This window comes from Vigna unguiculata, chromosome 10 (assembly GCF_004118075.2).
Source record: "Vigna unguiculata cultivar IT97K-499-35 chromosome 10, ASM411807v1, whole genome shotgun sequence".
In the NCBI taxonomy this organism is placed as follows: Eukaryota; Viridiplantae; Streptophyta; class Magnoliopsida; order Fabales; family Fabaceae; genus Vigna; species Vigna unguiculata.
In genome coordinates this window covers 34,329,231-34,356,255 of record NC_040288.1, presented here as the reverse complement: position 1 = coordinate 34,356,255, position 27,025 = coordinate 34,329,231, and the positions used below count along the sequence as shown (strand labels likewise).

Sequence of the window (27,025 nt, the reverse complement as noted above, 5' to 3'; positions counted from 1 at the left end):
TAGCTTGAGCGAGACTTCGTGGGTATATATATTTGGAGGTTCAGAACTGCGAAATCAGCTTGGAATTTTGGGAGAGAAAAGGTCCGTGCTGCAGAGCTGATACCAGAGGAGCACCACAGTTCTCATTTTCTTCTTCTTCTTATCTCATAGGATTATGTTGGCTACCATGAGTGGCTAATCTTCTCCGTGGGATTGAATGTAATCTACTCAAACTTGGATGTAATCTGGTGATATTTATATATAGCATTTCTGTTTTACTCAGTATTGGTATTATTGTTCTACTCTTAATGCTTACTTCTATTTGATCAATAGATGTTTTGATTTTGATTTTTAGATCTGACTGGAAAGTATTTCTGAAAATCTGATTTGAACAATGATACTTGATATACTGTGATGCTAGGAATAGATCTCAATATATCAATTGCTTTTAACACTCGATCGTAATGCTGGATAGTTTGTTGAATATGTGAGGAATCAATATTCAGGAAACTAATCTTATGAATTTTATACGCGAGGGATCGGTATAAATGATTTTTGAGTGTGCATCAATATTGGTATTTTCAGATGTTATATATTATATTCATCCAGATTACAGACAAGGGAGATAGATGAAATTCAATCCCATTTTCTTTTACTGTATTGTTCTAAACTTTTCCGCTTTTATTGTATAAATTTTATGCAATAGTTAATGTCAAATCAAATTAAAATCTTTGTATATATATGCTGATCGAGATAATTAGTTATTTTAACTGAATCCGTTCCTCGTGGGTTCGACACTCTTACTTCAAATCATTATACTACAGTTGACTTTTGGTACGCTTGCCAAGAGAATAACAATGCAACATGATCCTGGTACTGCGTCAATAAAGATGTATCATACGGCCCACCAGGAAATCCTCCACCATCATTATCAATGACCTGCTCGTCCTCCCGAGGAACGTCAGGAACCTCATTCTCAACAATGTCATCCTCAACAACATTAGCCTCATGCTGACCCCTTCTACGAGCCGATGCTGTCGGTCTCTTTCGTGCCGCACCCTGTCTAGAACTCTCGGGTGCATCATTTGAACCACGTCTAGATATATTTCCTCTGGTCCTAACCATATCTGTAATAAAATTAAATACAAGTTAATACATAATAAATAAAAAGGGGAAACGGATCCCACATTGGTTGTGAAAAAAAAATTTAAAAACACAGAAACGGATTACACAATCCGTTTCAAAAAAAAATAAAATAAAATAAAAACAAAGAAACGGATTACACAATCCGTTTCAAAAAAAAAAAATTTCAGAAACAGATTACACAATCCGTTTCAAAAAAAAAATTAAAAAAAAGTCTGAAACGGATTACACAATCCGTTTCAAAAAAAAAAAAATACAAAACGGATTACACAATCCGTTTCAAAAAAAAAAAAAAGACTGAAACGGATTACACAATCCGTTTCAGGAAAAAAAAAATAAAAGACTGAAACGGATTACACAATCCGTTTCAGGAAAAAAAAAAAATAAAAGACTGAAACGGATTACACAATCCGTTTCAGGAAAAAAAAACAAAAAACGGATTACACAAAAAAAAAAAGTTTCCGAAAAATAAAAACACCACAACCCTTCCTCAACGCAACCCACGTTTCCAGTTTTAACAAAAACCTATGTATACAAACCTAACCTACGTATAAAATCAATTAAAATTAAAATTTACACATGCATTAAAATAAAAATATACGATGTCTAATATTAAAAAAGCAGTATAACTTACCTGCAAAAATTGAGAAGCCGCCGCGGGAAAGGCTGAAAGATGGTTGCCCACGGTGGGGAGAAGAATTGTGTATGGAGGACAAAAGGAGAAAAGGATGGCGTGGGGAGAATGGTTTGTGGGAGAAGAGGGAGAATGAGGCTTGCGTTGCAGTGGGGGAGAAGGGGAGAAGGAGGCTTGCGGGGGAGAAGGGGAGAAGGAAGCTTGCTGCAGTGTGGGGGAGAAGGGGAGAAGGAGGCTAGGTCAAAGATTCCCAAAAACGTGGTGCAGTGCAGAGGGAATCTGCTTTTTATTGCTTTTTATTGGGGTGCGGTGGAGGGGTTTTGGGGGTGCAGCTGACGTGAGGGCTGTGAGGGGTGCAGGTATTTGGGGGTGCAGTGCGGTGAAATTGAGAAAAGAGATAGTAAAATTATTTTTAACCAAGGGCAACTTTGGAAATAAAATACGTTTTGGGGTACAGGAGATTTCTTTAGAGGTGCAGGGAGAAGCCCCCACTCCTTATAATAAGAAATCAGTAATGGTCCAAACAAATATACATTTGTACTCTATATGGGCTTTTAACTAAAAAACATATATCATGGTTTAATTTGATCCAAACAAATCATTATATATGTATTATAATAATAATAACAATTCATTTTTTCTTCATTATTATTTAAGTGAATCATTATAATTTATTTATTTATTTTGAATGTAATTATATAATGAAAATTATTCACAATAATTTAAACATATTTTACATGTAGTTATATAGTATTACTATTTTTAATTGTTTTCATTTGTATAGAACATATTTAAAATTAATCAAAGTTAAAAAGAAAAATTTATTTTGCATTGGTAAAACGAGATTAAACTTTATGTCTTTTAAATAAGAACCTAACTTTAAATAATTACATATCAGATCCATTCCATTATTAGAGGATAAGAAAAAGAGTGTTTCAACTCATAGTCCACTAAAGAATTTGAAACCATGGTAAATGATATATATGTAACTATTCCGGTTTTTTAAAATTTTGTTTATTACATCAATCATTTCAAACCATGACATCATATTTTCAAGGAATTTAGGCGTTTAAGCTAATTAAATAGACAATTTCTTTGTGTTATATTACGACAATAAATCTACAATAACATTATTAACTAACAACATCATTCTACAAAATACACGCTATTTAATGTTGATGCAAGTTACGTAAAAGAACTAAAATTCTAAATATCTGATGTATATAAATATCGTTATCAATAAACACCACTAATTATTGTTGTCTGACATCTTTTAATTTTACCATAAACAAAATTATATTAAATAACATTTTTTTTAACATTTATTTTAAATCGAAAAGAGAAACTATTATGCTCTAGTGAATTATAGAAATGAAAGAGTTCGTTATAATCTAAAACACTAATAATGACCCAAATAAATATGACTTTTGCACTTTCTGGGCTCTTCAACCCAAAATAAGTACTCATGGTTTAATTCGACACAAAAATATTCAGTATATATATATATATATATATATATATATATATATATATATATATATATATATATATATATATATATATATTCAGTATATATATATATATATATAGTATAATAATAATAATAGTTTTAACTTATCTTTTTTCTCCATGATTATTTAAATGAAGTATTATATTTATTTTAAATATAGTTATATAATGAACACTATCCACAATAATTTAAACATATTTTAAAGGTAAGTTATACAGTGCTACTCTTTTTAATTGTTTTATTTCATTATTTATAAAACATATTTTAGACTAGAAAAAAAAATACTTTAACACATTTCTATACTTATTTGACACATTATTTTTTACTTTTTTTTATTATAAAAAACATGTGAAATGAGTTTAAGTATGTCTATACTTTAACATATTTTTTACTTTTTTATCTATGTAATAATTTATACCTAACTTACTTCTTTAATATTATTATTAGTAGTATTGTTTAATAATATTAATAAATTATTATTTTAATTACTAATGTTAGTAAATATATGTTGAAGTATGTTTTTTTTTTGAATATAATTATATTTTAATGTATTGATGTAATTTTTTTAAAATATGTTATTGAGAACAGTAGTAATTTAAAATAAGAAATATCTAATATCTAAATATTACATATAATTAACAATTGATTATAGAAATAAAATGTAAACTATTTCACATATTCAAATTATACAAGTTACATTAATGAAGATTTGAAATTTTCAGTCATGTTTTGCATAAACTACCTTTGAAGAATAAAAAGTAATATTTGTATGGGTTGTGCTGATGATAATATCGATTATTGTATTTGGAAAGTATAATTCACCATTGCATTCAATAATATATTAATAATACAACTGTAACATAATATATTTACCAAAATAGTATATGTTTATGAAATGTATGAATTTTAATTGCATATATTTATCACTTAGTCTCTATTTGAAATACATTAATTATTGCAAATTAGTTTAATTTGTTATACATTAGATTCTTTGTAATTTATATTGTTCATGAGTATATTATAAAGTGACCAAACTATAAAAACTAAAATACACTTATAATATAGAGAAAATGGAAAACAAAAATATAGGTAAAACGAAAAACAAAAATAAAAGTAAAGTAAAAATTAATATAATAATAATAATTAAATAATATAATCATCAGTGACCGATTTTTTGTGACTGAAAATATGGTCACTATTTCAATCACTAAATTAAAAAATAATTTTGATTTACTAATTCGATTAGTATTAATGACTACTTCTCAATCACTATTTGACAAATTTATAGTAGTGTTAATTACAAATATTTATGAAACATTTATGTAAATACACTTAATTATAAATAAATATGTTCACTCAATTACAGATTTTTTTTTCTTACATAATATAAAAAATATTTTAAATTATTTCAATGTCAAAATAAATAAATAAATAAATAGTTATAAAATATATTATTGAATTCATTAGCTTATTGTTATATATATCAAATATGATTTTAATACAAGCATAAATATGTTGTAAGAAATATAAGTATAATTATAATAAATATCAATAAAATAAAAAACATAAGAATTATTTTATTTATAGTATAAAATATGCAAATACTTATTTTAAAATTAGCGAATATATGAATATTATTTTTCTCATTAAAAAAAATCTTCGAATAATAATCAATTTTAATAAAAAATAAAAAATAGTTATTATAGTAACCGATTCTAATTTTTAAAATAAAAATTATTAATAATTAAAATAGTTTCAAAAAATTATAATTAATTTACAATTAGTAAATTTTTTATTATAAATTATATCTAAATTAATCACTAATATTAATTACAAAAATTTATTCAAAAATAATAATTTTTAATTAAAATAATATCTTTATATTAGTCTTTAAACATATTATTTTTTATTACTAAAATCAATTATTATTTAAAATTTTTCTAATGTCTTGATAACAGAAGGGTCATAATTAAATCATTCAAATATTTTCAAAAGAAATATCTAACTTTTACATTCTAGAACTTTAAATTTTAATTTTCATCATTTCAAATAAAATTGTAGTCAATGTTTCACTTACAGATAAACTAACTTTATGTTTAACTAATAAACAAAATAACTTATTGAAAACATAAAAGAGTACATTTCATTAAAGCATAAAGAAAGTAAGTACTTTTTAAAACCCAATAATTATTATTTCAATAGAACTATAAAAAAAAAAACTTTTATTCGATATAACACTAGAGAGGAATATATAACTTTCTTATACCATCTCTTCTCCCAACAAGTCACATTTTGAATACGATAATTAACTAATTGAATTGAATTTGACCATCTCTGGAACAATAAAGCTCATCCTTTTAAGGTCCGTTTCAACAATTCTTCTCTTTTTTCTTTAACAACTTCGAAAAAGAAACAATATTTAAACTTCTCCCATGTATTCATCCTAAACTGAAATACAAAATCAATTAATAGTATTAATAATCTTACGTCAACAATTCTACATAATACTATAGTTATAATACTATAATTATGAAATTCTCATTTTCAAATGCAATAATTACATTAAACCTTTTTCTTTTTCACACAGAAACTAGACGAACGCAATATAAATAAGCAAAAAACTCATCTTCTTCACTCTCTCTGTGTCTCAAATTTGTTCAATGAAGTTTCTTTAACTTCACTTTCCCACCCAAAACCAATGCCACCAATTTTCTAACACCAACACACCCTCTGTGTTTGCAACCATGTCGGTGTACGACGCAGCTTTCGTCGACACAGAGCTTTCCAAACGCACTTCCATCTTCGGCCTCCGTCTCTGGGTCGTCATCGGAATCCTTGTCGGATCCATCATTGTCATCGTCCTCTTTCTCCTCTCTCTCTGCCTCACATCCCGCCGCCGCCACCACCACAAAACTCCCCTCCGCCGCCGCGCTGCTGCCATCCCCACGCCGCCCATTTCCAAGGAAATCCTGGAGATCGTTCACGTTGCCCCGCCGCCCGAGACCGTCAACCTCCCGCCTCCGAAGGCGGAGCCACGCGCCGCCGCCGTACTGTACTCCAGTGGGGAGAGCAGGGGAGCGTTGAGCTTGTGCGAAACGGCGTCGTCGCTGGGGAGCGGGAGTGTGGGCCCCGAAGTGTCGCATCTCGGGTGGGGGAGGTGGTTCACGCTGAGGGAACTGGAAGCTGCGACTAATGGCTTGTGTGAAGAGAACGTGATTGGTGAAGGTGGCTATGGAATTGTGTATCGTGGGTTGTTACCTGATGGAAACAAGGTTGCTGTCAAGAACCTTTTGAATAATAAGTATGTCTCTCTTCTTATTACATGCTTCAATTTTTTTGTGATAATTAAATTCAGTTTAAGTGGGGTGGGCTACATGGATCGATCAATTCTTTGACTTGGTTAAAGATGAAATTTTTAGAAGGAATTATCGGAAAATTTATTTTGAGGTTTAATTGGGGTGGCTGAAGAAAAATGGAGTTTCTCTGATCTGTGGTTGGGTCTCTGTGTGTTAAAGTAAAAGTGTCAGGAGAAATTCATGGGTTTATGTAAATTATGTTTTTTTTCTTAGTTTGGGTGTCTGGGGTTGAATTTTTCATGTCGTGTTTTTAAATCTGCATAGGAGACAGGTTTTATTGGTTTTGGGTCGTTTTTTTCTTAATTTGATTTTTTGAAAAAAGAAATGCTTGGGTTGAGCTAAATTGATGCTTGTGCTAAGTTTGGAACGCAGCTTTACTTGCTTGAAGTGAATTAGTTCTTGTGGTGAACAGTGATTGACTCTTTTCTTTATATATTTTTTTTCTTGTTTTCTCCTTCTGTTTTACTCTTGCCACTACTGTTTTTGTAATACTTTTTAACCTGTTTTCCTTTTTGTGTTATCCTTGTCTTCTGTTTCTGGGTGTTGTGTTGTAAAGTCGCTTACTTATATGAAGAAAAGAATCATTTTTCTTTTCGGCTCCTTGTTTGTTACTACTCAATTGATAATGTTGTCACTTTCAGGAGTTTCTGTAGAATCATACTTTGTTGAGATTTTCCATTAAATTCGTCTTTGGTTAGTCACTGAAAATGATGTGGTCTTGGATTTGTCTCTCTCTAACAAGTGATTAGTGTCTAACTCATTATCAGGGGCCAAGCTGAGAGAGAATTTAAAGTAGAGGTAGAAGCAATTGGTCGTGTGCGGCATAAGAATCTTGTTAGGTTGCTTGGATACTGTGTTGAGGGGGCGTACAGGTATTTTTGCAGTTTACTTTGAACATTGAAGATAGAAAGTTTGTTTGGTTTGAAGGTTGTAACATTTGGTGTATGTTTTTGTATCGCAGGATGCTTGTATATGAATATGTTGACAATGGGAATCTAGAACAGTGGCTGCACGGGGATGTTGGAGCTGTGAGCCCTGTAACTTGGGATATCCGAATGAACATTATACTAGGCACAGCAAAAGGGTACAATATCAATGGTCTATTATGCATTCTGATATCCATTTCAGTGCTTGAAAGGCTCTGATCAAAGTGATTTCTTCTGTGTATCTTTTTCAGACTGGCCTATCTTCATGAGGGTCTTGAACCAAAAGTTGTCCACAGAGACGTGAAATCAAGCAACATACTTCTTGATCGTCAATGGAACCCAAAGGTTTCTGATTTTGGGCTTGCCAAGCTTTTGTCTGCTGATCATAGTTATGTCACTACTCGAGTGATGGGAACCTTTGGGTTAGTATGGTTTAACTAAGCTTTTTACTATCTCTATTTTCTATTATAATTAGTTATTACTACCTCCATTCTTATATATAAGCAAAGAAAAGCTAACTTTGCACATGTTAAGTAAAACAGTAAAGTGCATTAATTTTTACAGTTAATAGATGTTCTTCTTCCTGCAATGTCCTTTTCGTAAAACACAAAATACATATTATGATGGTATAACCAAAGGTCTGACGATAATTAATGTTATAAATAGCATTCAAGGAAATAAAAGTAGTTAAAATTTGCTTATATTTGAGAACAAAAAAGATGTGATGTTTTTTTCTTTATAGATGAGAACCGAGGTTGTATTACTCAAATTCAAGGTACACAATCATAATTAGTGATTCTCTCTTTTTTCTTCAGTTATGTTGCACCTGAGTATGCCTGCACCGGAATGCTGACTGAGAAGAGTGATGTGTATAGTTTTGGAATACTAATCATGGAAATAATTACAGGAAGAAGTCCTGTTGATTATAGTAGACCACAAGGAGAGGTTAGAAACCATCACCAACATGGTCAAACAGTTTAAAGTTTTTCATTTTATTGTTTGTTCTCTGCATGGTTCTCTCTTGTTTCCCCTAACAGTGGAAGTTGGAATTGTTGCAGGTTAATTTAATAGAGTGGTTGAAAAGCATGGTTGGGAATCGAAAATCTGAGGAAGTAGTTGATCCTAAGCTTGCTGAAAAGCCATCTTCAAGGGCTATTAAACGGGCTCTCTTGGTTGCTCTTCGATGTGTCGACCCTGATGCTGCAAAGAGGCCAAAAATAGGCCATGTTATCCACATGCTCGAGGCTGAGGACCTCTTATTCCGTGATGTATGTTCTTTCTCCTTTTCAAACTTTACAAGTCCAAATTCTCTACTGGATTTGTTTTGTATTGTCTTCTGCTGAACATTAAAAATACACCGATGTTTGTATATTATAATTCTTTTTAATATATTTTAAAACATACAAAATGTGTCAATTAGTACACTTTGAAGACACAGTAGTAAGACAACGAAAAAAATTCAGTAGAGAATTCAAATTCCAAAAAGGAGTTCAGTTTTACTGTAATCTGATGCTTATCTCTTTTCCTTTGTTGTTCCTGTCTGTAGGAACGAAGAACTGAGGGAGAATCTTCCCGTTCGCACCGTGATTATCAACTGGAGCATAAGGGCTCAGGCTTAGATAAAAGGCAAACAGGTGGAGAAATCAACTCTCAGAGTGAAGATGACAGTAGTAGTAGTAGATATCACAATCATCAGCCTAATAGATGGAGATGATTGTAGCATGATAACTGAAAAGCAATGTGCCATATTATTTTTCTTCCTAGTAGTTTTGCTGATATTTATTTGTACTTTAATGATGAAAGAAGCAATTAGTCCCCTATTCTGCATAATGTCCCCAGTTACCTACCTCAATCTGGGAGGTTCTTTGTATACTCTGATTCATTACTATAAAATTCAAAATTGTTTTGTGTTTCTTTCCGTTAGACATTGTAGGATAATCATCACACAGTGGTACCTCTTCCATGTGGTCAAAATATGTCATCAACCACCTTTGTCTCCCATATTTTGTTTCAAACACTGCATCCTGGTCCCATCCATATGTTGGAAAATTTAGCATTTTATGAGTGTAATTGGTGGGTCCAGTTAGATGCTTCTGAGCAACAGGCCTACCATCCAGCTATCTTGATGGAAACAGTTTCAATCCATTAACATCATTGCCAACTTCATTATTGGATGTTTGTGATAAATGAACACGTTGGATCTGTAATCAATATCATCAACTCTTTTTGCCATGAATGGCTTACATTTTCCAAATGGAATAACAGGCACTGAGAGTATGGAAGTTGCAGGAACTTGTTCACAGAATTAGGTTTCATTGTCAATGCCAAACTTGCCAGTGCATAAGCAACAGTGACTGGTGCCTGATTATGAGTGTATCTGGGGATACCCTTTTTTTGTCTCTTTCTGTATTCTTCAATGGTTAGTTAGTTAGTTAGTTAATTTCTCATGACAATGCCCTTTGAAATGTTTAAACCACTGTAACTCTTTCACACTGCTGATTCCCTTTCAAGTGTTAATTTCTCTGTGCTTTGGAACCTGACATTGATTTGGATGAGTAATTATAATTTATAACCACTGAGAAAGATTTGTCAAGAAGGGCTTTTGTCAAGCTACATTGATTATTGACTTTTTGTCAACTGTGGACCCTTTCAGAATAAACTAACATTTATTTGTTTATCCATCCTTGAAATTTCTTATTTTGTTATTTTTATAACCTTTCATTGTGTAGAATGGACAATCATAACATATTCTTTACCTTTCCAATCTCATAAATATCCACCCAATTACGTGTTAGCACTTTCATTGTTTCTTCTTTTTTATTCCTTAATCTCAGAAATCACTTTCTTGCAGAAATTATTATATACACATTTAGCTGTTGGTGGTAACTGCTGAACCTATTGAAGCTTTATGGAAGATAGCAGTGAACTGTTTCATGTCAAATTGTTACCACAATGTATCCAAATGGTTTTGTTTCATGAATTTATAAAATTTATATTAAGAATTTTATTTAGTGCACTTGTTAGTAATTAAAAATATAAAAATTACTTTCATTTAAGGTACAAATACTTTTCATTTAAGGTATTTCACAATTATTTTTAAGAAGTTCAATAGAGAACTTTAATTCTAGGGAAATATAATTGCCTTTGATTAAACCATTGTTCCACACCTCCTTCATACTTCTCAGAGGAGATAAAAGAAACAACAGTAAAATTGGGAAGAATGTTTTCTCAGTTTTATACAGTAAAAGCATCTGAAAAGAAATTAAAACTTATACTGTTATATAGAAATAATTTTTAAATAAAAAAGTAAATCTTTGTTTCAAAAATATTATCTCTATATCTTGTTCACAAGAGACGAGTCTTTTGGATACTACAACTTCAATTCATGTGGTATTATTAATGGCTCTTTTTTTTTTTCCAACATGCACATGAATAAATATACCTCAGATCATCATAAGTTATATTGTATAAATTAACTTTAATCATATCATTATATGATTGAGATTCATTTCTTTATACTTCACACTTTTATCCTTTTTTTATTTTATACAAATCTCGAACTCAAGGCTAAAATTTAAACTCTAAGAAGCTTGAAACAATCTCATAATAACTCATTCATGACACTTTAATATCTCATATTATATAATATGCTAAGAGGGATAAAGCCATAAATGGTTTGTCTTTGTGTGATTCAAAACTTCTAGTCAAATGAATCAAGGAAAAATATTGACAGCACATTAGAAGAACTACCATGTTTTAAATTTTGAACCACTAAAATAAATTGAGACTGTGAAAAAAATTTCAGAAGTTGTCGGAAAGAAGAGTCAAGAGAGATTTAGTTTAAGAAGAAGAAAAAAATACAAATTTAGCATAAATAATGACAGCAGCATCATACTATTTTACTTTAAAAATATGCTTTTGTACGTAGCATGAATACGACATGATGCGTTTAGATATTTCTGCATTGTTTTTCAAACTCTTCTAAAGGCACCATTCACGAGAATCTTGTATGTTCAAACTTGAGATTTAATTATATTTTTTTACACAAGCAACGTATAAAGATTTTTCTCAACTAGCAGATAAGAATTAATATCAAAGATCCACATTTGGTTCCATAATTTTTTACACATAAAACAGACAAGTTAAACTTATTTTCTTTTAAGCCATTAAGTGCTCCAACTTGTGCATGCACATGCTTAGCTTCTCTAAACATATTTCTTGGCAGAGAAAAGAGGGAAGAGACAAAGAGATTATGTGGTTTCTACTTTCTATAATAAACAAAACACCATTTTGTTTATTGCAAAGCAATGTCTGCAAGAAAGTACTATATAGTTATATTCTATTCAAAGTCTTATTTAACATTTTTTTGTGTGCAGTTGTGATGTAACATGATGTCAAAGAAATTATGTTATATTCTTAATAGCATTCTCTCTTGACCTCTTAGTGGAAATTTAGAAACTGGTACGTGACTTTCTTGGTCTGTTCTATTCAGTTAAAAATTTTCTCAGAAAAAGGAAAAAGGAAAAAGAATGGAGTTAGTAATATGCTTCATTTAGTTAATAGTCAACACCAGCCATAGTTTTATTTTTATTTTTTCAAGTTATTTCAACTTTGACATGAATGCTATGAGGTAAAAGAAAAATCAGGTTTTGACATTTTTTTTTACAGACAAACTTTAAAATAAATTATTTTTTTATTAAAAAACACATTAAAGTTTTTTTTTCTAAAAAAAACAACCGCACAGATCCAAGATTTATTCAGGATCCTGTTTGTGGAGATATTTACTTAATTAAAGAATTGTATATATTATTTTTGTCTGGGGTACTACAAATATAAGGGTCAATCGTGTGGTCCATGTTTTAACTTAGAGATAATCCATTATCCTAGAAATCAAGGGAAAGAAAATTATAATGTGGTTAGTTTTATATTTCCTAAAGAGATTAACTTTTTACTATAGAGTAAGTATAGCCTTAGTATATATTTGCAAGATGACACATAATGTATATAGAATAGTAGGTATGTAATTTGTTTTACTATTTAATTTAATATTATGTTTTTAATGTTATGTTATTAACTAAAAATATTGTAATAATGATTGGTTAAATAGAAATAAATAAAAAAGTTCTTTATTTGATTCATATATGATGATATTTTAAACCAAATGAAAAACGTAAAAAGAAAGATGAAGACAACAAATATGGGTGTACCAATATTTTAGATTAGAAAGAGAATATTCACTATTATTAGAGTTTTCATTATATAAAAATTGTTATTCCATTCAATTCAAGATTTTAAAACATTATATTTGTGTTTTCTTAAATATGTTTTTCAAAATGTTTAGTCTTATTTAATATGAGACTTTATATTCGTATCTTTAAACAGTTTTCTCTCCTAGAATGAGTTTTTTTTTTTTTATCTCCTAGAATGAGTTTTTTTTTTTTATGTATATCCTCAATCAAATATCTTTTTATTTGTGAATATTTAATGGAGACCCTTTAAATATAACACAATTAAATGCCCCAACTTTTTATGCTGTGGTTTTTTACATTGAAAATTTTAGACAAGACACTTCGTAAGAAGGACATGTATTAAGAAGATTGAGAGGACTAAGATTCATAAGCTAAACATGTTTCAGCATCTGTGAATCTATAAAATATCAGTTATACATACAGGAACAAAAGATTAATTACTAAAAAAGTTAGAATTAAAAAAACAATCTTGTTTTATCGATAATTATTAATTGTTAGTTTAGAAGATTAATTACTAAAAAAGTTAGAATTAAAAAAACAATCTTGTTTTATCGATAATTATTAATTGTTAGTTTAGTAGATACAATCTTTCCTACTAACAATTTGGAAGAATAATATTGATTTGGTAAAATTTTAAAAAGAGGATAAAAGAGGTTGTGAGTTCTGACCCAAAAAAAAATATATTGTAAACAATTAAATTGAATTAATAACTCAAATATAAATCATTCAAAATAGAAGTACTTTATAACTTTTGTCAATTTTTGAAGCCAAAAATTGCATTATAAATATGATTTCTATTTACATCAGATAGATATGTAAATATGTCTACCATTTCTAACCTAAGTGTAGATTGAAATAAAGAGTACAAAGGAAGAACCGAAGAAGAGAAACTTTTGTACTTTGAAACTTTTTTTGTTATTCATTTTGGATTAGGAATCATGGGAATTGAAAAGCATGTGATTAGGAAACAAGTGTTGAAGAGTGTGGCTTTAAATGCAGTCAAGTATAGAAATGAAGAAAAGTAGTGTTAGGTCATCTTCCTACATTGTATTGTTCAACATGTGACATGTCATTGTCAACTATGTTTGTCACCATTGTCTTTCTTTCAACTTCTATAACAACAATTAGCACCAAAATGTAGTGGTTAGGTGGAAAACAATTAAATGAGAGCCATATTCAGTGATACAAAACTACAAATAAGTTGGTCATATTTCACTCGGTGCTCCTCTCAATCATCTATTTCAACATTTGGATAGGGTTTATGATTGGAGATCTTGACATTGTTTACCAACTAATTGCACAATTCGGCTTCGTTTTCTTAATTTAATTTTATTGGGCCACTAAGGATCAAGTGAGTCACGTGTAGTCTCTGACCAAGATCATGATATTATTGTGGTCCATCTTGGTAATTTTGGAGAATTATTGTGAAGACTTGGCTCCTTGCTATATAAAATTTTGTTCCTATTATATATATATATATATATATAGAGAGAGAGAGAGTTCTCTTTCTGGTTTTGAAACATCTTGTGGCATTGGAGTATTGAATTTAATTCCTAAATGATGTGATTCCTTTTAATGAAGTGAGCAGTTATAATCGTTAATTAATTGGTTAATATTTCAGATTTCATAATTTATTGTTTATGTACTTGGAATCACTAATCTGTCCTGGCCAGTGCATGGAGATTCTGTCCAATTTGACAGAAATAACATTCACTTATTCAACAAATATTGCACATTCCAGCTCTCCACAAAAGAGTAATTCTATTAGCATCTCTTAACATACTTATTAAAAAAATATATTTTGACTACTAAATTTTGACAATTCTCTTTTACAACTTGATGTATCATCTTTTAAATAATTTTAAAATATAGAAAAATGAATAAATAGATAACCACTTAAAAGATGTCATCATGTTATTAAAAAAAAATATTAAAATTTAGTAATCAAAATATCTAAATAATAATATTTTAACTACTAAATTTTGACAACTTTCTCTTATAACTTGATGTGTCATCTTTTATGTAATTTTAGAATATAAAAAAATAAATAAATGAAATCCTTTTTTCGTATGTAATTTTAAAATATAGAAAAATGAATAAATGGAATCCTTTTTTTCGTATTAGAATCATTATTATCGTATAAAAATCTAATTTCATTAATAATCCTTTTTTCAAGTACTGACTTTTAAAAACAAACAATTTTTCTAGGGAAAAATCAACAGCAGGTGGTAGTTTCCTTGCACTCACTTGAAAAGCAATACCCTTCTGAACCTAAAAGAAGGGTATATTCGAATAGAAATGACTCCACTTTCCTCAACATTTTATATAGACTTGTCATTCTTTCCTTCTGATAGGCTACAAAAGTTTGTTAGGACGAACTGACAATTCAAAGGTCCAAATTGTTTAAAAAGTCTGCTTGGTACATCCATTAGGAAGAGTGAGCAATAAATAAAATTTGGCAATTGGCAATAAATAATATAAATTTGTGCCACAACATATAAATGCAGCTACCTAAAATGTCTTGTCTTGCAAATGAAGTATATAAATTCATCCGACCTGTCTGACTCTTGTACAACAGTTACCTCAAAATGTCAAGTGCTATAACTGATCATTAGCATTGACTATCCAAAGAACATGTCAGTATCGCAATCTGATAACAAAAAATGCTTTCACTGTTTCCCCAGACAAAGTCTCTGGCCCCGGCAAAGATTGGACAACTTTCCGCAAACGCTGGTGGCGGTGATACAGTCATAGCATAGGACAGAAAAAAGCACAGGAGTAGTAGAACTTTGACCACAGCGTTTGAAATCAAGTTAGATCTCCGATGGTTGCTATGACCTTAAACAAGCAATACAGCATTTATACAACCGTCATTTTCTGGATTATTGGTAACCTGAGCATATTTACCTGCATACATAGCAAATAAAAACCCGTGTGTCAATGTCAGACTTTTCAGTTGAAAATTCAGCCAACAGTGATAAAACAAAAAAATATATGTATTTACCCCATACAACTTTCCCCGCAGGTGTGACAAGTCCAAGTTCACTGACATTCACCTGAATTATATACATTAAGCAGTGAAATAAGAAAACACAGTTTGATAGAGTTATCAGTGATAAAAAAAAGAGTTAAATTGAGTTCCACTAATAGATTGGAAGAGAATGAAATATAAATACCTCAATTATAGTTCCCTTGGTCATGACACCAAGTGAGGTGTACATAGGGCCGTTAGGGTTTTTCTTTACTCCAATTATTTCTAGATTAAACGTGCATTTAAGTTCTGGGTGAATGACATGGGCCTTGGTAAACCGCAAACCTGTTGGACGAATGAATCTCTCATACTTTGGAGGCTTCCTGGTAAAACCAGGCCCAACAAATGTAGCTTTAGTAACCATCCTCTTCCATTGCTTGGCTGCAAAATGGTTAATCATGAACTGTCAGATGCGCTTCAGGAATGATCATTATATTTTTTGTCTAATACTCTAATAACACCAAGTGCTTATGAGTCATGATGAACTAACAGACCGTAAAAACAATGACAGAAAGTCACCTTCCCAAATAGAGATTTCTCTAATCATTTAATGACATAACAAGAACACGTAAAGATTTCAAGTACTCAATATCCTCCACCTATTCAACCAAAGAATGCAAGAAAGCAAGAATGAACTATGAATCATACACAAGCATGATTTGTAGATTTGTAGACAGATGAAGAAGACAATAATACAATCTAACTAATACTTGAAAATAACAATTTTATGCCATTTTAATCAAGTGGTGCCAATAAGGTGAAAAGAAATTAAAAAACTGAAGCTGGAAATGAAGTTTAGACAGATAAATATGATACTTACTCTTTCTTTTACCAGTCCGGACCACTTTGAACATTTCATCTTCAGCCACAGGACGAACCTGAAGAAATGAAGAAGGCATACATTCTTGTTAACAAAAAAGGAACACAACCCCACCCCCAAGGGGCATCCTTTCCTTCAAAAAGGATACAAAAAATACTCATAAAAAGGAATCTGTATTGAATATGCTATATTTTTCATGTTGCTACGTAGGAAATACACACATGAATATTGATTAGTTATTTTTCTATCAACTGATGCAGTCAACACTGACATGATGTCTATGTGATTTGTTTATTATTTAATTTCGTTGTATGAGTGCAAACTGTACAACTTTTTGTATTCCTTTCCATCTCCACTATTTTTGTCCACTCAAAATAATTACACCCTCTATTCAATTGTGTCCAAACTGCTGGCATCAATCACCATAATATGAACCCAAGAATCTATGGGCAGAGTTAGCTCCTTAATTGTGGTCAAAAGTTCAGGTCCTACTTGTCACAACCACTTTTATCAACAGTGGTTATTTCTCCCAAACAGTGGTGCCATAGCGGCCTACCTGAAAATGCTACAATGGGATAGCAGGTAGCAGCACAATGGTATATGTTCTGAATAATAAGAGATTAAGAATAAAAATAAAGGATAAAACTCAGAAGAGAGCACAGAACCGTGAGACAAAAGCTTGTACAAAGATATTAAAGAAAAACAGAGCGAAGCAACAAAGGTCACGACTGCCCAGAAACAGCAGCGTGTTTGCCAAAATTGGTAACAGAAGGAATGACCAAAAACTATGGAAAACAGAGGATGCAATGGTTGAGAAAAACCAACAACAGTCACCATAAATGGCCAGAAAGGAAAATACTGGGAGATGCTTGAAATGTTGCCAGAGATGAGTAGGTGTTAAAGGGAAAGTAGAACAGTGGGTGCTACCGCATAATAGTGTGTGCAAGTGCAAGTGACTCAGAAAGTAAGAAAGTAGGATCACAGTTCTGTGTCATGGTTCAGATAGAATATTCGTGACTCACACAATAATAGCCCCTACTCCAGCAGGGGTTTTGCGTAATTGTTTGCACTACCACAGCCATGAAAGCTGCTATTCAATTTTAATAGAATGCACCAGCCCCTAAACAACACATTTCCAGAATAGCGCTCCACTATTTCACACTATTGAGTATTGACAATCATGCTCCAACCAAGCAGCAAACAGTAACCACAACTAATAGTTCTTTTATAATGTGTACTTATTTATTCTCACACGCACCACATTTCATTTTCCCTTTCTATACATCTTCCCGTCTGTATTTTTGCTTGAAGGCAATTTCAATTGGGACTAGGTGTTTAGATTTTTCTTCAAGTGCAAAAGGATAAAGGTTTTTTACTAAAAATTTAATCCAAAGTTTACTTACTTAATGCATGAAGAGCACAGGTTCTGTGACAGGCGGTAAACAAATTTCAACAGAGGTCATCTAAAATCATCCATGCACACGGTATCAAATGCAATCTTACCTTGGGTAGAGGAACATCCCACTTTCCAGCCTTCTCCTTCCTCTTTTGCTTAATGGTGTTGCTGAGAACCTAAAATCAGAAATTCAATTTAGATGACTTCTGCGGAAAGAAATCACGAATCAAAATTATCATTCAATAATTCACGTGAGATATGCCTTTGCTCTGGCAGTGTTATCACGGTCCAGAAGATAAGCAGGAACGGCGCCATCTTGAACATTATCATCAGCCTTGCGCCTGGATGTTGACTCTTCATGCATGGCCAAACTGTCAACCACAACAGGTAATTCATTATTATCTCATAAACTTAACAACTACCAAGCTAGTTATCAAACATCAATCAACAAAACTTCAACAAACACATCATTCAAAACAACCTAGACACAATGAATCAACCACAGACAGTTTTTTAAAACAAAAAAAAAAATGAAGCACATCAACAACTAAAAACACTCCCCCAACGTGTCATAAAATAACATACAATATATACAATTACTGAAACATTATGAAATACAGAAATCCGTCCACACAATAGATAAATAAATAAATGTTGTAAAAAGAGAAAATTCTCACGTTTTCTTCATCTGCGCCTTTTCTGCATAATTTTTCTTGGCAATAATCTTCCCCTTGATACCAAGGGCCTGTTTACGAATTAGAAAAAAAAAAAAATCATTCAGATTCGCGAGAATACAACCACATAACTCAAATTCCAAATTTCAAACAAAAAGCGGCAAAACCTTCTGGGCCATTGCGGAGCGTTTGTGAACTTGCCGAGCCTCTTTCTTGCGCTTGCGCTCGAATTGATCGAGGCGGTAGCCATAGTCTCTTCGGTGACGTTCTATGTAATCCCCTTGCGGCTACAATAACACAATAACGGGATCAGAAAATGCATGCCAAAGATTTTGAAAATACGCGAAGAAGGTATAAGTGAAGTTAAAGAGCGAACCATGGTTACGACGGCGACCGGATTTTCGAATCGGAGAAAGGATGAACGAAGAAAGAGATATTCAGCGTCGCCCTAAGCAGCTTGTGCTGGCGAGTAGAGTTTTATGACATCGACGGCGGTGACATACAGAGTTGGGTTCAAATGGATAGATGACTATAGTTGGGCTTAAAATTGGGCCTTACCAATTACAGAAAGGGGACTTCTCCCTGCACCCAAACATTCTTCTGTACCCCAAAAATTACCATTTTATCTTTAATAAATATTTTACCTGTTTTGGTGATTGAAGAATTTACTGCGACTAGTTTTGCTTTTATTACCACAGTACTGCATCCCCAATATTTTTGTTATGTTCTTTCTTCTATTTTCGTTCTCTCCTTCTCTATGTTTCTTATCTCAAGTGGTCCTTCTCTTTTCCATCTCTGAATATGCTCTCTCCAATGGTGCTCCCTATTTTCCCTCTCTCAAGGTTGTATCAGTGATCTGCTTCAAGCTTCTCCAAGCTCATTCCATACGTTTCATTAATTTTTTTTTGCTTTTAATGAAATGGATATCCCGTTTCATATTTTTCTGATATAGATCTCAAAATTCGTTTCGAGTTTTATTTTGCTTTTTTTACAAAACGGAACTTATGATCCGTTTGAGAAAATTATAAAACGGATATTAGCATCCGTTTATTAACTTTTTCTTTTTTGTCAATCGTGGTCTGATGTAGCACGTACGACGATCGCTAGACGAGAAGTCTTGTATGATCATTGTAAGAAACTCATGCTTCTCTCTGTCTAACATGGCTCTCTCCAAAGCCTCATTCTTGACGCACATCAGAGTCGTGGCGAACCGTCGCCGGCGCCGGCGCCCTCCCTTCTACGTCTCCACTACATGGAAGAGGCGCATTACGAGGTTCAACTCTATTGGTACGAGATATCACGTGAAAAGCCTTCACACAGAAAACACGTGCCTGGTTAAACTTGTTAGGATTTGCACCGTGAATAAAAATGTGTTTCATATGTTGGGTTTTGTTTTTTAATTTATATGGACGTCAGCTTGGCCCAAAACTTTTCATAATGTGGTTTGATTAATATTATTATTAGTATTTACATGCCCAGTTTAATTATCAATGTATAAATTTTATACAACAGTATTATGCGTTTTGCAATTCATGCACACCCTTTACACGCTAAAGTTTTTATTTTTAGTTCCCGTAATTAATGTATATTAGTTTATAATTTATGTTTACTTCATATAACACATGTTTTTCAACAAGGTTAGATATATTATCAACGATTGAAAAGATTTTGATACAAGTTCTCACGTTAGTGATATATTTTAAGAGTGAGTAATGTTTTTGGATTCAAATGTTTTACGTTATTTTGTTTAACATAAATTAAAGTCTTCCACTTTTACGTTGTACTCTTAACAAACATAATTAGTGTTAAATATTTTTCATAGAAGAGCTCTTTTATATTAGTGCAGAAACAGGATATAATCATCGACAAAACAAATGCCTTTGTTCCATTACTTAACCTCCATATCACACAGACACTTAACACACTCCACTGAAAAAAAATTTACGCACACCTCAGTAACGGAAGCTACTTCCACACGTTCTTTTATTTGACTGTCTCTTTATTAACTTTTTTTTTTCTTCTATTCATGATATTAAGATCGAACATTAACGTTCAAAAGAAACCTTGGTGGAAATAAACATTAACGTTAAAAACTGAGAGTTTCAGATAAAGATATCAACCACGACATAAATATCAACCAGTGGCTCCCCAGCTGGGTTCTATCGATTGGTGACTTTGGAGTTGGAATGCGTTCAACTCCAAATGAGGCATTGAGGGTACACCAAGATTGGATCAACTCTCAAAATACTGAGAAGAATCTTGAACTATTCAAGGTTTTCCAGAATGCATTCTGGAACAGCCAGCAGAGCCGAGAGTCTTGTAGTTGACGAATCTGCTAGGAGCAAAGTTATGCCTCGAACCTTTTGGCAAGCAACCCTTGACTTCTATGCTTGCAGGGCTTTATAGCTTGATTCTCACTCTTTGATTTCAGACTTTGAAGAAAGAAGAGGTTTTATTTATGGGTGGTGCAAAAGGGTTGCAATCTGAGAGCCTTAAATAGGCACGTGAATAGGTCATTGGTATGCTATTATTTGGGGCTGCGATGAGTTGGCGAGGTGGGTGCACGTTTGGTCTGTGCAGCAAGTGAAGAAGACAATTAACAAAGTTAGTCGTAGCTCACTATAGTTCTTCTGCAAACAGTTGCAGGGTCCTTCATGAGTTGGAGCGAAACGGATCCGCAATTAACAATTAACAAAGTTAGTCGTAGCTCACTATTCCGTTTCTTCTTTTTTTTTTTTAATTTTACTGAAACGGGTTGTGTAATCCGTGTCGGAGGTGTATGAAACGAAATACACATTTTGTTTATTTTTTTTTTTGAAGTGTACAGAAACGGATTGTGGAATCCGTGTCGGAGGCGTATGAAACGGAATACACATTCCGTTTCTGTTTTTTTTTTTTTAATCATGCTGAAACGGATTGTGGATTCCGTGTCGGAGGTGTATGAAACGGAATACACATTCCGTTTTTTTTTTTTTTGAATTGTGGTGAAACGGATTTTACTATCCGTTTTGGGTTTTTTTGGTGGGTTTTTCAAATTCCCTGTCTAATATTTATATTATTGAACCATCACACACCAGTGTATGTAGTACGTAGATAACTTTTACTTATTATTTTGTTACCAGCATAATTCATTAACCGGAGTAAGAAACTATTTCATTCAAATTATTCATTAGCCTTCAGTTGTTAACAAGAGAATTTCGACAAAGTAGAAAATTGACATTTTGTGAAGTCACTCAAAATTATTAGGATTGTTGGTTACAAGTATTAGGATTTTTTTAGAAGTGATGGGAATCACTTTTATCTTGTGTTTGATGTGTGCAAGGGTATGTGTGGATGCGTAAAAATATAAAACTTCCAGGAAACGGATTACGTAACCCGTTTCGGATAAAATTTTAAATTTTGTGGGAAACAGAATACGAATTCCGTTTCACAAAATCGTGAAACGGATTCTATAATCCGTTTCATAAAAAAATTCGCAATTTTTTTTTGAAACGGATTACAAAATCCGTTTCACGATTTTGTGAAACGGAATTCGTATTCCGTTTCCCACAAAATTTAAAATTCTTCCCGAAACGGTTTATGTAATCCGTTTCATAAATGTGTGAAACGGATGCGGGAATCCGTTTCATAAAAAATTACGTGTATTTCTTCAAAACGGAATGTGAAAGCTGTTTCATATATTCTGAAACGGAATACGAATGCCGTTTCACATCATACACAGAAAAAAAAACTTCAACTCAAGACTCTAACCTGGACAGAACGAAAGTACCACACTTGGAGAGGATGCACGTTACTCACGATAACACCTTTCTTCAAACAACCAACAAATAGCTAACCTTCAACCACCACAAGCATAGAGAGTGAGACACTGACACACTGAGAGAAAAAACTTAAAAGAAATTAAATGAAAGTGATACAAACCTCTAAAAGGGGACCACACCACCGGACAATGAAAGAATGAAACACACAAAATTGAAAGCTCAGGAGAATGAAACGAGAATGAAACTGTGAAAGGGACCACACGAAACGAGAATGAAACTGAGAAATTTTAAATGAAGGCAGAGTCAAAGAGAGACAAACGGAGAAGAAATAGTATTTGGGGTGCAGAAGTTGGTGATGCATTAAATGAAATTTACTGCGTCCCTAACCACTCTCAGCTGTATCTTAATGAAGGGCATTATTGTAACTTTTGGGGGTACAGAAGAAATGTTGGAGGTGCAGGAAAAAACACCCTTACAAAAAATAAACTTTCCTCAGCCAGTTGCACCTTCATAAATTTCTCCTGCATATACGATTTTTTGTAAATAACTTTTGAAAGTAAAAAGAAAAATGAAACCTTACCAAGAATCATAATAAAAATTATAATAATGAAAAGTTTAAATATTCTGATTCAAATTCTGATCAGATAAAAAAAAATCAGATATGAAAAAGAAAATTAGAGAATATTATTGAGAAGGAGAAAAAAATAAAAATGAAAATGAAGCCGTGTGAGAGAACCACACTTTACAAATAGAAATAGATTTTTTACACCAACAATCAAATTAAAGTGTATTCAATAGCTTACTTTTTAACATTATATTTTATTAAAAATAAATAGTTTTACTTAATTATTATTTTCTATACATAAATTTTTTTATTATAATATTGAATCACTATAAAATAATTTTGTTAATATATTATAACCAATAATTTTGTCTCTAAAGATAAAAATATTAACATGTATTTTAAATTATAGAATTAATAATTTAACATACTAAAATAATTTGTAATATAAACAATATTTTTAAATTTTTCATCTTTATACAACTTGAAACTAATGTGAACTAATTAAGTTAAGTGTGCTTATTTTTAAAATTAGAATAAATAAATAATATAAACTTAACTAATGTGACTATGTTAAGAAGGATAATATATATATATATATCACTAGTTTCATGTGAAAATAATCAAAACTCTATTGCTTGTTGAGATGTTAAATAGACTTGTCATTTTGGATATTATTTCAATTTATTTCCCTTTTGATGGAAATTATTTACATCAACTAAAGAGGTATAAACCTAATTTTTTTGGCTTAAATATATATTTGGTCCCTATTTTCATTGTTTTTATTCAATTTAGTCCTTATTTTAGTGTTGTGTTTAATCAATCCTCATTTTCGTCAAATTTTGGTTAATTTAGTCTTTTTTAGTAACAATTTTTAAATAGTTAACATTTTTTCAGTTCTTGGTTTTTTTAATTTTTTTAATTTTTTTAATTTTAAAAATTGTCCATGTGTCAAGTCATAATTATGTCACGTGTCAACGTTAGTGCCACGTGTTAGTTGTAGTTGTGTTATTTTTTTGTTCAATTTAGTCTCTATATTTGTTATTTTTGTTCAATTTAGTCTCAATTTTAGTTAAAATGAATCAATTTTGTCCTTTCCAAATTGACACCAAATTTAATATCCTTTATAAAAATTATATTAATATTTTTTCTAAAATTGACATTTTTATTAATTATTTTTGAAATTCAATTATAAATTATTAAATTTAATTATAAACAACTAAGTATGGAGTTGTGTATTACTTTTCGTACAATTTTTTTAAATTTACTAATCAATCTTTCTTTTTATCATCCAAATGGATGTACCTCTTATGTACTTTAAATTTGATTATAAGTTACAAAAATCAATCTTTGTTACTTGCACTACGTGGTTGGCTTGAAAAAAAAATTAAGTCAAACCAAATAGACAAATAAGTGGGGCATAATAAACAAATGAGTGGAAAGCTGCATATTACTTTTCGTAAAAAAAAATTAAATTTATTAATCCGTCTTTTTTTTTTATCATCAATGGGATGTACTTCTTATGTACCCGAATTTTATTATAAGTTTCAAAAATACTGCTTGCACTAAGTAGCTATCTTTAAGAAAAAAAATAGACTAAACCAGATAGGCAAATAAGTGGAACACAAAGAACAAAGAAGTGGGGAGGGGTGTATTGTTTTTCGTTCAATTTTTTAAACTTGACTAATCAATCTATTTTTTATCATCCAAAGCGATGCTACCAGAAATTTGATTATAAGTTTCAAAAATCAACTCTTATTACTTGCACCAGGTGACTAGCTTGAAGAAAAAAATTAGGTCAAACCGGATAGGCAAATAAGTAGGGCATAATAAACAAATAAGTGGGAAGTTGCGTATTACTTTTCGTACAATATTTTAAAATGTACTAATCAATCTTTTTTATCATCCAATGGGATGTACCCCTTATGTACCCTGAATTTCATTATAATTTACATAAAATAACCCTTATTTCTTGCACTAGGTGGTTGTCTTGAAAAATAGAAAAAGTAGGCTAAACCAGATAGACAAATAAGTGGAACAAAGAACAAATAAGTGGAGAGCTGCGTATTGTTTTTTGTACAATTTTTTAAATTTTACTAATCAATCTTTTATTTTTATCATCCAAAGTGATGCACTTCTTATGTACCACATATTTGATTATAAGTTACAAAAATTGCATTAGGTGACTGGCTTGAAGAAAAAAATAGGTCAAACGAGATAGGCAAATAAGTGGGGCATAATAAATAAATAACTGGGAAGCTGCATATTATTTTTTCGTACATTTTTTTGAAATTTACTAATCAATCTTTTTTTATTATCCAATAGGATGTATCCCACCCCGAATTTGATTATAAGTTACAAAATTCAACCCTTATTGCTTGCACTAGGTGACTGTCTTTAAGAAAAAAATAGGCTAAATCAGATTGACAAATTAGTGGAACATAAAGAACAAATAAGTTGAGAGGTACGTATTGTTTTTCGTACAATTTTTTAAAATTTACTAATCAATATTTTTTTTATCATCAAAAGCGATGCTACCAGAAATTTGATTATAAGTTTCAAAAATCAACCATTATTAATTGCACTAGGTGACTGGTTTGAAGAAAAAAAAAATAGGCCAAACCAAATAAGTAAATAAGTGCGGCATAATAAACAAATAAGTGGAAAGTTGCGTATTACTTTTCGTACAATATTTTAAAATTTACTAATCAATCTTTTTTACCATCCAATGGGATGTACCCTTTATGTACCCTGAATTTCATTATAATTTACAAAAAACAATCATTATTTCTTGCACTAGGTGGTTGTGTTAAAGAAAAAATAGGCTAAATCAGATAGGCAAAAAAGATTAACTATTTAAACACCTTTAGTAAAAAAGATTAGATTGACCAAAATTTGACGAAAATAAGGATCTAATTGAACATAAAACGAAAATGAGGACCAAATTGAATAAAAACAGCGAAAATGGGGTCCAAATGTATATTTAAGTCTTTTTTTTTAATTGGTGTAGGAATGAGGATGAATATGTAAATATTTGTTTCGCACTCGTCTCCATACTCATCCTGATGTGGAAGGGACTCACCACCGTGGAGGATATTATTGCATTCCAAGTGTCAGTCTAAGTCTCACATTAGGTAAAAGTGAAAAAATTGAGTATCAAATAAGTTTCAATCCCTTATGTGAGTTAGATAAAGGTGGCAATATGGGCCTAGCTCGTCGAGTAGGTCCGCATGCCCGCACAAATAATGCGGGGTGAGCCAAGATAATGAATACATAGGCCCGTAGTGGCCTACCCTGCAAAAGTCCATAGCTCGCACAGGATGGCCTGCAAGGCTGCATAAAAAAAGAAAAAAAAACTTGCATTTGTGTATATCAATTATTCTTTTTACTCTTGCATTAACGTTCCAAATTCTTGTATGACTAGAAAATACAAGTATTATGTACTTTTTAATGTGCTAAAATTTGAATAATACATCATGTATGTCAAAGTACGAATATAAATATGATGAAAATGTTGAATTTTCAATTTATCATCCAACTTCCCAAAGTCATTACTTAATTTTGTGAACTTCTTAAAGTTTCCCAATTTTTTAAACAATGAAAATTTTATCATAAGAATTTAGAAAAACAAGCGGGCTGGCCCGTGGACCCGCATGTTGGCTCGCAGGCCCACACTTATGTGGGACGAGACAAACTTTTCAGCTCGTGTTAAAAATGCGGGGCAGGGCAGCCCACAATATTGTGCGGGCCGGGCCTAAACGGACTGAGCCGACCCACATTGCCACCCGTAGAGTTAGACTCAGGTCTTATTGTTGTTGTGTTGTTAAGATGAACGAAGATACGAAAATGGGTGCTCATGCTTGAAGGGGATATTGTTGGGTTTCAAGTGTGAGTTTAAGTTTCATATTGAGTAAAACTGAGAAAGTTTAGTATTTATAAACTCATTGTCTTTAGTTTTTTTTTAAGGTGATATCAAACCCTAAT

The 27,025-nt window shown here is 31.5% G+C and overlaps 2 protein-coding genes across 2 annotated transcripts; one reads left to right on the top strand and one right to left on the bottom strand.

Annotated features, from left to right (window-relative positions):
- The first annotated feature begins 5,886 nt into the window (after positions 1–5,886).
- LOC114166708 (probable serine/threonine-protein kinase At1g01540) lies at positions 5,887–9,462 on the top strand. Its single transcript, XM_028051485.1, has 7 exons — positions 5,887–6,567; positions 7,390–7,494; positions 7,584–7,706; positions 7,800–7,970; positions 8,364–8,493; positions 8,607–8,816; positions 9,095–9,462. The coding sequence occupies exons 1-7, from the start codon at positions 6,011–6,013 to the stop codon at positions 9,260–9,262; spliced, it is 1,464 nt and encodes a 487-aa protein (XP_027907286.1). The 5' UTR covers positions 5,887–6,010; the 3' UTR covers positions 9,263–9,462.
- A 5,773-nt stretch (positions 9,463–15,235) lies between these two features.
- Positions 15,236–19,255, bottom strand: LOC114166709 (ribosome biogenesis protein NSA2 homolog). Its single transcript, XM_028051486.1, has 9 exons — positions 19,095–19,255; positions 18,886–19,005; positions 18,722–18,789; positions 18,307–18,415; positions 18,152–18,220; positions 16,649–16,706; positions 15,974–16,209; positions 15,802–15,853; positions 15,236–15,704 (listed from the first exon to the last, which is right to left on the bottom strand). Exons 1-9 carry the CDS (start codon positions 19,095–19,097, stop codon positions 15,637–15,639), a joined length of 783 nt encoding a protein of 260 aa, XP_027907287.1. The 5' UTR covers positions 19,098–19,255; the 3' UTR covers positions 15,236–15,636.
- Between the last annotated feature and the right edge of the window lie 7,770 nt (positions 19,256–27,025).

What these genes read in the sequence shown, in the direction of transcription:
- LOC114166708 (XM_028051485.1), top strand. Translation starts at nt 6,011, where the DNA reads ATGTCGGTGTACGACGCAGCTTTCGTCGACACAGAGCTTTCCAAACGC. An exon ending in CGAGTGATGGGAACCTTTGG is followed by an intron (nt 7,971 to 8,363) that starts GTTAGTATGGTT and finishes TTTTTTCTTCAG; the next exon opens with TTATGTTGCACCTGAGTATG. An exon ending in AGGACCTCTTATTCCGTGAT is followed by an intron (nt 8,817 to 9,094) that starts GTATGTTCTTTC and finishes TCCTGTCTGTAG; the next exon opens with GAACGAAGAACTGAGGGAGA.
- LOC114166709 (XM_028051486.1), bottom strand. An exon ending in ATAACACTGCCAGAGCAAAG is followed by an intron (nt 18,221 to 18,306) that starts GCATATCTCACG and finishes TTCTGATTTTAG; the next exon opens with GTTCTCAGCAACACCATTAA. An exon ending in GGGATGTTCCTCTACCCAAG is followed by an intron (nt 16,707 to 18,151) that starts GTAAGATTGCAT and finishes TCATTTCTTCAG; the next exon opens with GTTCGTCCTGTGGCTGAAGA.